The sequence below is a fragment of the Monodon monoceros genome, unplaced genomic scaffold (assembly GCF_005190385.1).
Source record: "Monodon monoceros isolate NGI ecotype Baffin Bay Population unplaced genomic scaffold, NGI_Narwhal_1 Super_Scaffold_1, whole genome shotgun sequence".
Taxonomy (NCBI): domain Eukaryota; kingdom Metazoa; phylum Chordata; class Mammalia; order Artiodactyla; family Monodontidae; genus Monodon; species Monodon monoceros.
The window spans coordinates 72,357,811-72,373,120 of NW_021703765.1; the positions used below are offsets into that span (position 1 = coordinate 72,357,811).

The 15,310-nt window shown below is 55.3% G+C and overlaps 2 protein-coding genes across 5 annotated transcripts in view; one reads left to right on the forward strand and one right to left on the reverse strand.

The window, feature by feature from the left end:
• RASAL1 (RAS protein activator like 1) overlaps positions 1 to 10,611 on the forward strand; it is a 34,006-nt gene extending 23,395 nt beyond the window's left edge. Inside the window, exons 14-23 of one of the 4 annotated variants that reach the window (XR_003793173.1) lie at positions 1,036 to 1,173; positions 1,725 to 1,869; positions 3,074 to 3,246; positions 4,336 to 4,473; positions 4,561 to 4,696; positions 5,429 to 5,549; positions 6,528 to 6,604; positions 6,866 to 8,737; positions 9,260 to 9,352; positions 9,578 to 10,611. Coding sequence is in view for 1 of the 4 variants with exons in the window: in XM_029220706.1 (XP_029076539.1) it covers positions 1,036 to 1,173; positions 1,725 to 1,869; positions 3,074 to 3,246; positions 4,336 to 4,473; positions 4,561 to 4,696; positions 5,429 to 5,549; positions 6,528 to 6,604; positions 6,866 to 7,005 (1,068 nt within the window). In the remaining 3 variants the exon portion in view is untranslated. Of the gene's footprint in view, positions 1 to 1,035; positions 1,174 to 1,724; positions 1,870 to 3,073; positions 3,247 to 4,335; positions 4,474 to 4,560; positions 4,697 to 5,428; positions 5,550 to 6,527; positions 6,605 to 6,865; positions 9,353 to 9,577 lie in introns of those variants that run through there. The other 3 variants (XR_003793171.1, XM_029220706.1, XR_003793174.1) reach the window with 3 other exon arrangements.
• Positions 8,608 to 15,310, reverse strand: part of DTX1 (deltex E3 ubiquitin ligase 1) — a 38,523-nt gene continuing 31,820 nt past the window's right edge. Inside the window, exons 4-10 of the mRNA XM_029220732.1 lie at positions 12,764 to 12,825; positions 12,216 to 12,377; positions 11,851 to 11,912; positions 11,060 to 11,218; positions 10,804 to 10,965; positions 10,624 to 10,713; positions 8,608 to 9,915 (exon numbers count right to left, since the gene is read on the reverse strand). Coding sequence (XP_029076565.1) covers positions 9,691 to 9,915; positions 10,624 to 10,713; positions 10,804 to 10,965; positions 11,060 to 11,218; positions 11,851 to 11,912; positions 12,216 to 12,377; positions 12,764 to 12,825 — 922 coding nt within the window. The 3' untranslated portion in view covers positions 8,608 to 9,690. The remainder of the gene's footprint in view (positions 9,916 to 10,623; positions 10,714 to 10,803; positions 10,966 to 11,059; positions 11,219 to 11,850; positions 11,913 to 12,215; positions 12,378 to 12,763; positions 12,826 to 15,310) is intronic.

Below are 15,310 nucleotides of genomic sequence, written 5' to 3' on the forward strand. Positions count from 1 at the left end.
TATCAAAGGCTAAGATTACCCTGGAACATGGTGGGCTGGGGGGGCAGCCTTGGGGGCAGTTCAGTGTTCCAGACGAGTGGGACCTCCACCCTCACCTCTGGGCAGCTCCAGGTGCCCAGCTCCTGTCAGGGCTCACTGTCAACACAGAGGTGCCCCCGGGAAGTTGACACACACCCAGAGAGGGTATTGTCTTATGTGTGAATACAACCCCTAAATAAACACTGCAGCACATTCTCGGGCTAAATATAGCTTGGTGAGTGTGAGGGGTAGGTGAGGAGCCCCCTGGGGGGAGCTTGCACCCAGGATAGAGAGACACCTTCTCCCCAAGTCCCCTCTGCTGGAGCTGGGGGCACCAGCCTTACGTGCATGCAGGTGGGCCAGGCCTGGGTCTCACACAGAGGGGCACCATACTTTACAGTTTGCAGGGGGCAGAGGCTGCGGCTGGGGGATGTGCAAGGGAGCCAGCTGAACTGGGTTCACTACTGAGCCTCAGTTTCCTCATCTGGAAAACAGAGATAATAGTATCTACCCCCATGGGATTGCCTTAGAGTAAATGTGACAGTTCAGGCTTAGTTTTTGACACTCCGTAGCTAGTGTTGAATGCAGGAGAGTGTGGTGAAGAGCAGAGTTCAAATCCTGCCTGGGTTCAAATCCTGGCTCTGCCACTTATAGCTGTGTGGCCTTGGGCAAGTCACTTGACACCTCTGAGCCTCTGGTTCCTCAGCTGTAAACTGGGAATAATGATGATGCCTCTTTCATAGGGCTGTGCCATGAGCACAGTGCTTGGCACAAAGCAGACTCTGAGGCTGTTTGGCTAATTCTGATCGTGCAGGATTGGTATTATTACTCCATTTTCCAGGTGGGGAAACTGAGGCCCAGAGAGGAAAGGCCTCCTCGGCAGACCAGGATGGCCTCCTGACCTGTCTCCCATTCTACTTCCCCTTGTACCACCAATCTTTACTCCTTGCTGCCTCAGTTTCCCCAGCTGAGAAGTGGATTTGAGGGGCCCCTCTCACCTGCCGCTCCTCTCCGCAGGATGTGAAGAACCTGGCCATAAGTGGCTTTCTCTTCCTGCGATTCTTCGCTCCTGCCATCCTCACCCCGAAGCTGTTTGACCTTCGGGACCAGCACGCAGATCCCCAGACCAGACGCTCACTGCTGCTGCTTGCCAAGGTGCCGGCAGTGGAGCCCCCCCATCTCAGGTGCCCTTAGCCAGTGAGAAGCATGGGAGGAACAGAGTGGAGGCCGGACCCATGGAAGACCCAAATGAGACCCAGAGAAACCTCTGTTTGAAACGGCACCATTAGCTTTCCATCCTGAATGTGACAGCATTCATTTCTCTTTCTAATTCCCTCTTTGGAACAAAATCTCTACCCTTCCAGGGGCAAAGCGGGAAGCAGGCTAGCAGTCATTTATGCTTTAGTATGAATTAGACTATCCTTTGCAAAGGGGCCACATTCTGAGGTTCTGATGGGCTCGAGTATGCATGATGGCATCAAGCAGTCCTGAATGGGGTTATCTGGGTTCAGGAGGGGACAAAATAAAAGCACTGGGGATACATATCTAGGGACAGATATCGTCTAAAGCAGGTGCTGCTAGGAATTTTCTCCTTTTCTTGAGCACTGATTTGGGAGCCAGGACTCTGGGGCTCTGTTCTGGGTCTACAGAGGGCCTTCCTCACTGCAGTGACCTTGGTGCTGGCATCCCCTACTTCTTTGCTCCAGGCTGTGCAGAGCATTGGAAACCTGGGCCAGCAGCTGGGCCAGGGCAAGGAGCTGTGGATGGCCCCCCTACACCCCTTCCTGCTGCAGAGTATTTCGCGTGTGAGAGACTTCCTGGACCAGCTGGTGGATGTGGATGGGAAGGAGGGTGAGTTCCTGTGGCCCTGCCACAGCCAGCTTGTCATTCCACTGGACCCTCGGGACCTGCCCTTGTACCACCCCTCCCCCACCCCTAGCACTGAGACCGTGGACCTGTGGGTCAGCTAGTCAGTCAACTAACATTTCCTGGCACATACCGTGCTAGGTCCCACAGACGAACAGACTCAGGCCCTCCAGACCATTCCAGCCTGTGTGGAGATGTGAGTGGGAATCATGGCATGGTACTCATGCAATTGACAAATTTCTATTAAGTGCCTACTTTGTAATAGACACTGTTCCAGGTGCTGGGGAAACAGCAGTGGATGAAACAGAAGAAAGTCCTGCTCTCCTGGAAGTTTTATTCTAGTGGAGACAACAAGCTGTAAACAAGATTAATTACCAAATCACATGTGTTAACGGAGTGATAAGTGCTTAGGAGAAAAAATAAAAGAGGGAAGGGAATATTGGGCTGGGGGTGGCAGGTCATTCTTTTAGAGAGGGTGGCCAGGAATGGCCTCACTAGGGTGATATTAGAATAAAGACCTGAAAGAGGACAGAGAGCAAGCCATGAGGATCCTGGGGAAGTGTTCCAGGCTGGGCACAGCATGTGCAAAGGCCCTGAGGTGGGGACAGAGAGTGACAGTGAGGGGGCCAGTGAAGAAGAATGAATGAGAGGGAGTGAAAGAGAGGTGAGGGGGGCAGATCATGTGGGGTTGCTGGAAGGATTTTGGCTTTCACCTGGAGTGAAATGGAACTACGGGATAGTTTTAAGCAGAGGAGTTGGGGGTGAGTCTATATAAGAGTGTAGGGCCCGGGTTATGAGACAGTTGGTCCAAGTCACATAGGAGCAGCCTGTCAAAATGTGGAGGCCTGGTTGTGGCCTGATGAGGTCCCTGTGTGCTGGGGAGGGCCTGTGTCTGGACCCCTAAGGGTGGCTAGATCCAGGGCACTCCCTGGACTGACTCCATAAGGCGTGGCTCCCCCTGCTGGCTGCCTGCATATCCCTCAAGCCGGAAAGGGATCGCCAAGGCCAGCTTTGGGCCCCCCACTCCCTGACACCCCCAGCCCCCATTCCCTATGGAGAAAGTGGAGTCCAAAGTCATCTTCTCCATCCTCCTGCCTCTAGGGAGCCAAGAATCATGCTCCTCCATGAGGCCCTCGGCAGGTTGAGCCTGGGTGGGAAGGGTTCACAGTCCCCCCTCCCCATTTCCCAGAGCCTGGGGGCCCAGCCAGGGCCCTGGTCCCGCCCTCGGTGACCGTTCGAGAAGGCTACCTGCTCAAGCGCAAGGAAGAGCCCGCCGGCCTGGCCACACGCTTTGCGTTCAAGAAGCGCTACTTCCGGCTCAGCGGGGAGATGCTCTCCTACTCTAGGAGTCCTGAGTGTCAGGTGGGGCTCCAGCCCACTGTGGAGGGTTTTCCAGGGGTGGCCTCACTCATAGAGCTGCCTCTTTGTACCCAGGGAGATACTGAGGTCCAGGAGGGGACAAGGACTGCCCAAGGCCCCGTGGCAGCTTAGCAAGTCCAAACTCTGAGGCCAGGCTCTGCTCATATCTTTGGGTCAGTGTGGGCACAGGACACGGACAGGCAGACGCCTACACATAGCATCAAACATTCTTCAGAACATGCACCTATGGTGGCTGGGACGTATCCTCCCAGATGTGGACATGCACAGGACATGGACACTGCTTAACCCCGCTCAGATGTGACCACCCAGGTCTCTGCCCACATACCATAGAGACTCACAGACAATTGGATCTGTTCACCCAGAGGTACATGCCCGGCTGGACAGGCACTCACATCCAGACATTTGTTCACTCATTCATTCATCCATCAAGCATTTATTCGAGCACCTACTATGTACCATGCAGTGTTCTAGTCACTGGAGATACCACAGTAAACAAGACATAAACTCCCTGCTCTCATGGGGCTGCCATTCAAGTCTAGCACAAACTGAGACACACACTGGATCTACCCATTTCTGTGTCTGCACATCTACAGATCATAATAGCTAACACTGGAGAGGGTGCCCACCACTTATTCTTTCTACTTTATCAGCAGAGTGTAGATTCTAGAGTTCAACTCTGGGTTTCAATTCTGGCTCCACCAGCTGAGTGACCACAGGAGGGTCCTTTAATCCTCTTGTGCCTCAGTTTCCTCATCTATAAATTGGGAGGAATAATAGACCCAGCCTCAGAAGTTTGTTGTAATGATGAAATAAGTTGAGAAATGTATCGTGCTTAAACTACATCTTAAGTGCTGTGTCAGGGGTTGCGATGAGGAAGATGAGGATGGTGGAAACTGATGTCCAGAGACGTTGTCACTTAGAGAGTGATGGGCCAGGACTGCAGGACTCACGGAACTGCCAAGTGGACACGCACATAGCACAGATGCGCGGGGTGAATGTCCCCACGCCAGGGCACACACCCACAGGAAAGCTGTCCCCGGCCCGCCCGGCAGCGACAGTCCTCTCTCACAGACGCGATCCTCCATGCCGGTGTCGCACATCCGCGCCGTGGAGCGCGTGGACGAGGGCGCCTTCCAGCTGCCGCACGTGATGCAGGTGGTGACGCAGGACGGCGCGGGAGCGCTGCACACCACCTACCTCCAGTGCAAGGTGAGGCGCCGCGAATATGAGGGAGGAGCGGAGGGAGCCCCTTGGGTCCCACCCCACCTCTGACCGCCCCCCACCAACTCCCTGAAGAACGTGAACGAGCTCAACCAGTGGCTATCGGCCCTGCGCAAGGCCAGCGCCCCCAATCCGGACAAGCTGGCCGCCTGGCACCCCGGTGCGTTCCGCAGCGCGCACTGGACCTGCTGCCTCCAGGCCGAGCGCTCAGGTGAGGGGGCGGGGCGGGGCGGACTCAGGCCCCGCCCTCCACACCTGTCAATCAGAGAGTGTCCCACCTCATCCTGGGTTGGCGCTGCAACTTTGGGCGAGTTCCTTAACCTCTCTCTTGCCTTGAAGTCTCCCCAAGTGAGAAATGGGGTTGATAATAGTGTCCACCTTGTAGGGTTGCTGTGAGGAGTAAATAAGTTGACATATGCAAAGCGATTAGAACACTGCCTGGCACACAGATATCTTTTAAGCACCCACTAAACACCAGGCGTCTAGTGGTACACAGACATCAGGCTTGCTCTCAAGGAAAACAAGTGAATAACCAGACCATTGTAATACAGTGTTACAAGTGCCAAGGTGTGGCTTTTGAGACTCCAGAGAACACCTCTGACCCAGCCCCAGGTTAGGACAGCAAGGAGGGCTTCCTGGAGTAGGTGCCACTTAAATGTGACCTGAGAAGGATAAGAGTTAAGTAGTGAAGTTGGAGGAAGAGTGTTTCAGGCAGAGCAAACGTGGGCTGAAGGATTGAAAAAGGTCTGTGGCTGGAGCCTAGGATGTGGGAGGGGGATGGAGAGAAGTGAGACTATGGCTCTTCTGGGCGGAGGTTGAGGCAGTGGGGCTGAGGGAAGTAGTAGGTTTGAAGGGTGACTTTAGAGGCGGAAGGGGCAGGGCTTGGCCATGGGGCTTCTGAAAGGGGAATGGGAGGTTAATGATGATGCCGTGTTCCCCTCAGCGGCCGGTTGCAGCCGCACACACTCAGCCGTCACCCTGGGGGACTGGAGTGACCCGCTGGATCCCGATGCTGAGACCCAAATGGTGTATCGGCAGTTGCTTCTAGGGCGGGACCGGCTCAGGTGGGTCCTCCCCACCACCCAACCCACTTCACTATGCCCTGCTGGGGCAGCTACCCACTGTGCCCTCCCCACGTCCACATGTTCTTTCTTTCCATGTGCATCTGATGAGCTTCCGGGGGCGCAGGCTCCAGGGGAGGACGGGGAAGCATCCTCAGGTGGACCCTAATGTGGAACTGGATCTTGGGATCTTTTTTTTTTTTTTTTAATTTTTACTTTTTGGTCTTGCTACGCAGCATGTGGGGTCTTAGTTCCCTGACCAGGGATCGAACCCGCACCCACTGCATTGGAAGCACAGAATCTTAACCACTGGACCGCCAGGGAAGTCCCATGGATCTTGGGATCTTTTGATACCCAGGACTCCAGAGACAGAGGGCACAGAGCTTGGATGTGTCCCTCCACCTTGCTGGCTGGCCTCAGGATCACTGTCATTCAGTGATGGAGATGTGTTCCAACTCATAGTGTGGGTTCTGAAGCTGGCCTGCCTGGGTTCAAATCCTGGACTGGCTACTCACTGGCTGTGTGATCTTGGTCGAGTTGCTTACCTTCTCTACCTCAGTTTCCTCATCTGGAAAATAAGGGTACCAATTGTACATACCTCATGGGGTTGTCCTAAGGAACAAATGAGCTAATACAGGTAAAGCACTTTGTAGTTGCCTGGCCACATAATTAGCTTTCAATAAAGGGTGACAATTATTATTATGCTGTGTGACCTTAGGTAAGTTACATTACTTCTCTGTGTCTCAGTGATCATCTGTATAACGGAGCTAACAGTAAGTACCTACATGTGTTTTGTGCTAATTAAATGAGTTTATACATGTAAAGGGCTTAGAATAGGATCTGACATGCTATAAATGTTTGCTGTGATGATGATGGTTTAGTGGGAACCTGTAATGTCTCCTTCAGCCAGCAGAATCTCTGGGTTCGAGAGCAGCATTGGGACTCAGGGACCAGCTTGGTTTTCTCCCTCTTAACTTTCAGGATGAAATTCCTGGAGGATTCCACCCTGGATACGACTCCCGAGGCAGACACAGAGAAGGGCTCCAGTGCCACGGAAGGTAAGGGGATAAGGAGGTCCCTTTTCTTTGCCCTCTCTGATACCTCCCACAACTTGCTCAGCACCCTGCCCTGTCCTCCCCTCCCATTCTCCTCTTTCCAGTCCACCAGCAGGCCAGAGGGCTGTGTGTATGCGGCCCTGGCACATTTTAGGATCTCAGGGCACCAGGCACGTATGGAGCCTGAGGAAGCCACTGGATCTGAATTACAGCAGCCTGCCCTGGCCTCGCTGAGCCCCTGTGGCCTCCTTTTCTTTCTCCCAGGGGCCTGTCCTGCTGCCCTGGCTCACCAGAGAGAGGCAGCTGCCCGTCTGCTGGAGGTGCTCGCAGACCTGGATCAAGCCCACGAGGAGTTCCAGCCTCAGGAGCAGCGGAAGGTGGCCCCAGGCCCCCTGAGGCCCTGAGGACACGCCAGAGCCAGCCTGAAAGGAGGCTAAAAGAGCCGGTGGGCCCTTCTCAGCGTCCCCTGGCCCAGGAGTCTCCTCGTGGCTGTCTGGTACCTCATGGATGCTGTGGCTTGCAGGCTCCTGGAGATATCCTAATCCCATGTGTCCTAAGCTGAGAACCCAGGCATGGAAACACTTTGGCAGGGGACCATCCTTGCACTGAATGAGTCTTACCCTCTGGGTTGAGGCACTCTGGAGTGGATGGAATAAGAGGTTTCTGCTTCACAGGACTGGCCTCTACCCACACTGACATGGCCAGCCTGGCCCTGAGCTGCTGGATACAGCTGTACCTGAATCCCTGATGCCCATGTGGCCTTGTTGCCCCAGATAGGCACTAAACAGGCTCAGCCCTTCCTGTTTTCATGTCTGCCAATCCCTATAGCCACATTGATCCTCCTGAACCCTGTCCTTGGCTGAGAATCCTAACCGCAAGCCTCCAGAATCAGGTGCCCTCAGGAATAACTGAGGCTGAGAGCCCAGCGTGCGTGACTCAGACCCTTGGGAGACTTTGGACAAGGCTCTTTCCCTCTCTTTGAGCCTCAGTTTACCCTGTATAAAATGAGGAGGGAGTGAGTCTAGATGTGTGGTTTTCAAAATGGGTTCCATGGGGATAGCGTGGGAGCCAGGGAGGGATTTCTCAGACTGTGGTTCAAAGCCCACCCTCAGGTTGTCTGCTAGAAATGCATATTCCTGGGACCGCGCCCAGATCTCCTGAATCAGAATCTGAGGGAGCGTGAGGGCAGGAATTAGGGTTTGAAACAAGTTCCACAGGAGATGTGGATGCACATGAGATTTGAGGACCATGGGGCTGGGTGATTTTGTATATTGAGGTGAGATTTTGTTTGAGAATTAATCACAGAAGGTAAAATGTTTGGGAACACCCAACTGGCAGAATTGGAAGGGCCTCCAAAGACTCATTTCCAGTTTTGTGTGACTAGAGGGTAGGACAGAAACCTAAGCCTATCTGGCTGGGGGAGTGGGGTGTGGTGGCGGTAACATGGACCAGATGCAGTGCTATCCTGAGCGTGGCCGGAAGGGGTCGCCTGGAGCCGTGGCGTCCACCACAGCCTCCTAGCATCCTGGGATGTTGCAGAGACTGACAGGAGACTTGCTGCAGATCCCGGGATACGTCCCTGTCTCTCCCTAGACAGAACCTGGTCCTCCTCCCTGAGGGCAGAGGCTGGGGCTCTGAGGTTCCAACGAGCCGACCACGGCGTCTCCCAGCTCCTCCATATTTTCCAGGAGGCTCGCAGCTCCCAGCCCAAGTTCCTGGTTCCTAGTAATTGTACCAGGGAGCAGCTGTGTGCATTGCCGTGCCCGTGCTTGAGACTCTCACCTGTGCCCTCTTGGGGACTAGGATTGGGAGGGTCTGCCTCTGCCACCATCACCCCCTGCCTGCCCCAGGACAAGAGAAGTATGGGGACCCTCCATCTCCAGCTGCCCAAGGCTGACGGGGCAATGGTCCTGGGTCATCATTTTGTTGCAAGCTCTCCCATGGGATGGACCGAAAGCCCCCAGAAACAGAGCCACGCACACCCCTTGACAGGAAAAGGCCCAGCGGAGGAGGAGAAAGACCATTTATTTCTCCACCCACAGTGGGACTGGTAGATTTTCAAAAGAGCAATCACTGGCGTCCCTTTAAATCTTGGCTGACTTCCGCCGTGGCAGCCAATCAACAGAGGCAGAGCTGGTGAGTTGCCTGGGCAACAGGCCCCTGGTTGGCCGAGACCATCAGCCACCCCACTGCCCACTTCCAAGGAAAGGGAAATGGACTCTTTGCTGTCCGGTCTGCTTTTTAAACCTTCTGGCCTAAGCCAGGCCCTCCTTGTCTCACTCCTGAAGCCAGATGCTCCAGCCTTTGGATCTTGACATTGGGAGCGATTTGGTGGAGAGAATGGGGTGGGGAGGAAAGGAAAACAGTGCCTTTATCAGGGACAGACATAAGGCCTGGGGATGGCAGGGGAGAAGAAGGAGGTCAGGGTCGCAGAAGGATGAAGAGACACAAGCACAAAATAAGATTCTCCTCGTCTGTCTCCCTGGCCCGCCCCTTTGCAAAACTGCTGAATATTCTGGGAGCTTCCACCCTGTGGGCCCACAACTGCCCATCAGTGGGTGGCAGAGATGGGGGGAGGCTGCGGCTCCCAAGTGCCCCCTTTTCTCCCGGACCCTCACCAGGCCCCCAAGTGCTTGACCCGAGTCCTTTTGTTTGCAGACAAGCCTGTACAGATGCGATAGAGACACAGATGGGAATCCACATGGAGTATCATCACAGGGGTCCTTCTGTCTCTTCCCCCCCAGTCTGGGGGTAAGTAGAGGCACGTGGGTGTGCGTGCATGTGTTCAACAGGACACGTGTGTTTGCGTGAGGGGGTGGGGCTCTCTGTCTTTTTGGTAGGGAGGTTGCTGTGGTTTCCGGTACACCCTTGCGACACTCTCAGGTAGCTAGGGTCGAAGCCGGCTGGCCCGCCATCCTCCCATCATCCCAACTGCTACCAGCCAAATCCCGGGAACGCTTCTGGTTCCTCCTGCAGGCTCCTCCCCAGCCCTGAACGTGGGCCGCCAGGACACATCTGGCGGAGGGAGGCATGTGCTGCATGTGCTGGACCAGTGGCAAAGCAGGAGGGAAGGTGGACAGCCTTGGGCCTCAGGCCTTGGCCACAGCCTCGGACACACCCTGGGCTGTGAGCTCTGCCAGCACGTTGTCTAGGTAGCTAGCGTCTGGGTAGCCGTGGCCCGTGAGGTTGGATCCAAACTCGGTCTTGTGGTGGATCTCGTTCCACACCACGGTGTCCGACTCGCCCGTGGTGTTGGATGTGCCGATGGTGAAGATAAGTCTCCGCTCCCAGGCGGTGATGAGCAGCCTCAGCACCTGGAGGGCGGGGCAGGCAAGGGTCACAGCCAGCCCCACCCACAGCTTGAGTCCCTCCCTGACCACACTGTGGCTCCCCTGCAGGATTCCCTGCGGCTGCCCAGCTCGGCCACTTCCTTCCCTAGACTGACTCCCACTCTGAGCTCCCTCAGTAAAAGCACTTTCCATGTTATCAGCCTGTTTCTTTGGGGCGAAGGGTCTCAAACTGATGGCCCTCAGCTGTGTTTGGTTTGGACCTCATGCTGTATCAAACAGCCACTTTGTGACTTCGTTGGCAATATTCAAAAACCTGGGGATTTCACGTGAAAATCAGAATTTCTGGCTTCTCTTGAAAAACAAAAAGTAAAAGCAGACAGTCTCTAGCGTGGCAGTGAAGAACCTAGACTGCTTGAGTTCAAATCCAGGCTCCACTGTTTGCTAGCTGTGTGACCTTGGGCAAGTTACTTGCCCTCTCTGAGGCTTCGTTTCTTTATCTCTAAAATGAGGTCAAGACCTTGACTTCAGCGGGCTGGTGAATGAGATGAGGTGTGTGAGGCGACTGGCAGGGCTAGACACACAAACACAGACACACAGACACACACACACACACACTGTGTGGTTATGGTCAGTGCTGGTGCAGGGACTGGGGAGAACGGGGACCACAGGTCCAGCTGATGGCGGCTGGGGGCCCAGCCTGCTCCCACATCCCCGCGCCCTCACAGCACCCACCTTCCGGCCCTTCTCGTTGTTGGGCAGATAGCAGTGGCGTGGGAAGCCTCTTGCGGTGAACTTCTTGCCTGGGTTGGGGTGCTCGGGGCCCTGTGGGAGAGGCAGCAGGGGCTTGAACCACAGACAGCGGCGGTGGCGGTGGCCTCGGGAGGGCTCAAAGCTAGGGGCCTGGGGGCTCACCTGGATGCCTGTGGGGATGTCGTAGACGATGCGGATGGTCTGGGTGTCAGCGAAGCCGGGCAGCGAGTGGGGGATGAGGTGAAACTCCATCTTCCCAGGTGGCTGAGTGCCCGTCTTCTCCCCGTAGATGGCCTTGCAGGTGGGGCACTGCAGGCTGCCATCCTGGGGTGGGGGAGAGTGGCCGTGAAGTCCCCAGGTGTCCTGGCCCCGCCCGGCCCCCCTGCCTACTCGCCACCCACTGCCCCACCCAGCCCACCTTGTTGCCATTGCAGTACATGGCCACGAGGCACAGCAGGTGGTACATGTGGCCACAGCGGCCTAGGCGGCCCACGAGCTCAGGTCGCACGCCCTTGTGCCGAAGCACGCCCTCGTAGCCGGAGGCTGTGACCAGCCGCTCCATGCAGATGGTACAGTCCTGGGGGAGGGGGCACAGACGGGAGACTGAGGACTGGGGAGGGCGGGACACCCCTCCCCAGCCAGCGCTGCTCCTGGGCAGGGGCCAGACCCCCTATCCCCCAAGGGCAAGAGACCGCCCCCTCTCTGGTCCCCATCTATCAAAAGGAGAGGACACCCCCAGGTACTGAATTCAGATACATGCAGAAGAAGAGATGGCTTGCTCACACCCCCCTCCAGACGGATTAAAGGCTTAACGATCAAAAGCAAAACTTAAACACATTTGGTGGAAAATATGGGTAAAAATATGCTGCAAACGGGAGGGGCTGCTGCGGTGAGAGGCCTGCGCGCCGAGGCGAGGAGTGGCCCCCGCTCGCTGCGGCTGGAAAGGACCCACGCGCAGCAACGAAGGCCCAACGCAGCCAAAAAAAAAAAAAAAAGGCTGCAGAAACTAAGATTGATCAATGTGATTCTGTTAAACGTAGCATTTCTGTTCATCAAAAGACGCTGTAAAGAAAGTGAGAAGGCAAACCCACAAACCGGGAGAAGAGACTGTAACACCTAGAACCAGGTGAGGAGGTGAGGGCTGGGCTCTCCATCTCTGGAGGTGAGGCTGCCTGTCCCCCGCACAGGTACCCTCCCCTAGGGGCTCACCTCATCAGGTGGGTTCTTCACCTTCTGCATGTACCTTCGGACCACATCCTCAGGGTTCTTACCTGCAAGGACAGAGTGGGGGTGGGCTTGAGGGTACCCAGAGTCTAGTCCTGAGGGCTTGGCTGAGGACAGGGTCACGGGTCAGATGGGTGGGGTCAGAAGCTGTAAGCGTTGGCAGGAGTCACATGTCAAGGGTTGCTTGAGGTTTGATGTAATCGGAGTTGGTGGCGAATGGGGTCAGGGAACCAGAACTGAGATGGGATCACAAGTCTTTAGACCAAATTGGAGTTGAAGGGCCAGAGGGGTTGCGGTGAAAGGTTAGTGGGGTCAAGTTCAGGGGTCAGGATCGGGCGCGGGAGGCATACTCTTCTTGAGGTGCTTCTTCTTGGTCTTGCGGCACACCCCGGGCACGCCTGGCACGGGCTTCACGTCGCTCTTGCTCACGGGCGGTGGGTGCAGGATGGGCTTGGGGGCCCGCGTCAGGCACACGGGCAACCCCGCAGCGCAGAGCAGGATCCCGGTCATCCCTGGGGGGCGGCGGCGACAGTCAAGGGGCGGGATGCTCATCCAGGTCCCGCCCGCCCTGCTCTCCCAACATCGCGTGGACCCATGGGGTCTCTCCACAGACTCCGCCCATCTGGTAAGCCCAGGAATCCTCAGATGGGTGGGTGGGGTGCCCGATGGGCCCCGCCCACTTAGCTCCCACCCAAGGTTGAAGCCAAGTGGAGTCCCTTCTGCGGGCCCCATGGACCCCAGTGTTATGGCCCAAAGGCAGCGGGTGTGTCCTCTTGGCCACGCCCTCCAAGGGGACGGGCCAAGGGGCCGAAGCCAAGGGGCCGAAGCCAAGGGGCCGAGAGGTGGGGCTGCCACCTTGTGGGCCCCGCCCTTCTTTCCCGTCCTGGACTGGACTCACCTGCCAGGGCCGGGTGGACTGGCCCTGTACCATTCAAGTTCTTCACCGGGAGCGCAGGGACCCTGAGGGGAGAAGAGAAGAGGCTGCAGCCCCCCCCCGCACCAGAAGATCAGGGGACTCTGCTTTGCCTTCTGGCTCTGGCTCGTGGCCATACTCTGACCCGTTTGTGCCTGTCCCAGTTATCTAGAACGACCACCAGGGAACTCCATTCCTACTCTGACATCCTTCTATTATGGGGTTCGGTGTGAGCAGGACCTCCGCCCCTGTGATAACGGAATGAACCCCTAGACTTAGTACTGACCCTCCCCTACTCCACAGCTGGCCTCCTCCCTGGTGAGAGCACTTGGCTCCCAACTGCTCCCTTTCATTGGCCACTGTGCCTGAAACCCAACTATTTGTGATTTAGCCATTCTAGATGCTCTCAAACTTTGCTATATGGAGCACTGATCCCCATAAAAGGTTCTGGGAAAGGAGGATTTAGGGATCAGTTAGGAAACACTTCACTGTCCCACTTGGAAATTCACAACACATATGGGCATATTAAAGGCTCTGATAAGTCCTGCATAAGGAAATATGGTTAGCAATGGTAAATCCAGGTTTCCCAAAGACATTTGATGATGAACATTTCCCCTCTCTGGAATATTTACTGATGTCAGTTCCTGTTACGAAGGCACTGTCACCTCTTCAAATGAAGAGGCCCTAGGAAAATGTAGCCTGCTTTCCCTCTTTGCCCTTCCCTCCAAAGAGGTCTGGCTTTTGGAATCATCCAGAGCTACTTTCATATTTCAGGTCCACCGTTAAGCAGCTGGATGACACGTGACACATCATCACACCTCTCATAAACCTGTTTCCCCATCAGTAAAATGGGGATAATATGGCACCTTCCTTAAGTTTGCCGTGAAGAGTCAATGAAATTCTACACGTCAAGGGCTGAGCACAATTCCTGGTACCTAATAAAGACTCTAATAGCTTTAACCGTCATCACCACCATCATCACCATCGCTGTGTAATCCTGGCTAATTTCACCTCTCTTGCACCTGAACCCAGTCAGTTACAGTGTAACTTCTCTCCATCTTGGATAGGAAACCATGAAAGTATTGCAGTGATAAGCTTGGGAGAGTCACTTAACCTCTGTGATCCTCTGTTTTCTTATCTGTAAAATGGGGATGACAATAAAGGAGAAATCTTGTTGTGATCTGTACAGTGTGCCCGCCTGTGTCTAGACTTCAGGGCTTAGTTTTGTGGATGAACTGGTATCTTCCTGTTGATGGGCATAGAAGCGTAAGTTTTGATGAAGAGAAGGAGTGTAATAAAAGCCACAGGGCAGCCTGAGGGGCTTGGGGATGTGCCAGGAGGAAGTGCAGGAAGGGATGCGGGCAGTGACAGCTGGGGAAGGAGCTGCTGCAGCCCCCTTTGCCTGCCTGCTCAGGTCTGAGCCTGGCCAGTGCTGCCTGGACACCTGCCCCAGCAGGTACAGTCAGCACCAGGAAGCTGGCTGGAAAGTGTCTTTAAGCAAATAGTACATTTGGCAGGTTTTCATGCTGCTGCAGTGGGTCCAGAAACACACACACACATACCCCTGGGGAACATGGGCTATATATACATGCACACGTACACTTGGAGAAACGCCAAATGCACAAGGACACACACACACATACACACACACACACAAACATAGACGGAGAACACTGCTCAAACAGGCACACACTCCTGAAAACATGCCCCCCACGCATGTACACACATGCTCCAGGGACACACGATAGATACACGCACACACAGGCATGCACACACAATCCAGGAAGCCCCCTCCCTGTACATAGATACAGACACAGGCACACATATACTTTGGGAGCGTGCCACACATGCTTGCATGCAAACACACACACACACACACCAGGCAGTACACACCATGCATGCATACATACAGAGGTACACAGAGACACACCTCAGGGAACACACCCCATGAACACACACAGGTTCATACAGATACACACACCTCTGCATGGAGAACACCATACAAACATGTACACACACACTCCAGGGAACAGCACACACACAGATACCACGTGCACACACCATGAGGACACTGAACTGGACAGGAGAAGCCAGCTCGTGCCACAGCCGCCCCTCCCCCAAATTCGGGGTAAAGGCACCTTGGTCCTCACAAGCACCCAATAGTCTGCAGCCTTGCAAAGGGACCCTGCCACCTGCACGTGGGGACACACAGACACCATGACCCATGCTCCCCAACAATGACAGGTAGACGCTCGGCTGGGGGACTTACACTTTACACACACAGTAACACACACACACGCACTACACACAGCCGTCCACTCTGTGGCTGCCCAGCGGCACGGGCTTACACCTGGTCGGCCGGGGCACTCCTCCCAGACCCCTCTGACTGGGGGTGGCAGCATCTGGAGCAGACATCAGGGTCACCAAACACTCTGGTGACCCAGAGTTATGAGGGAGGTGCAGCGGAGGGTAGGTACCCCTGGGGGCCCCCAGGGGCTGGACAGCTGAGGTGTGGGAGGGGGGAAAGATGCT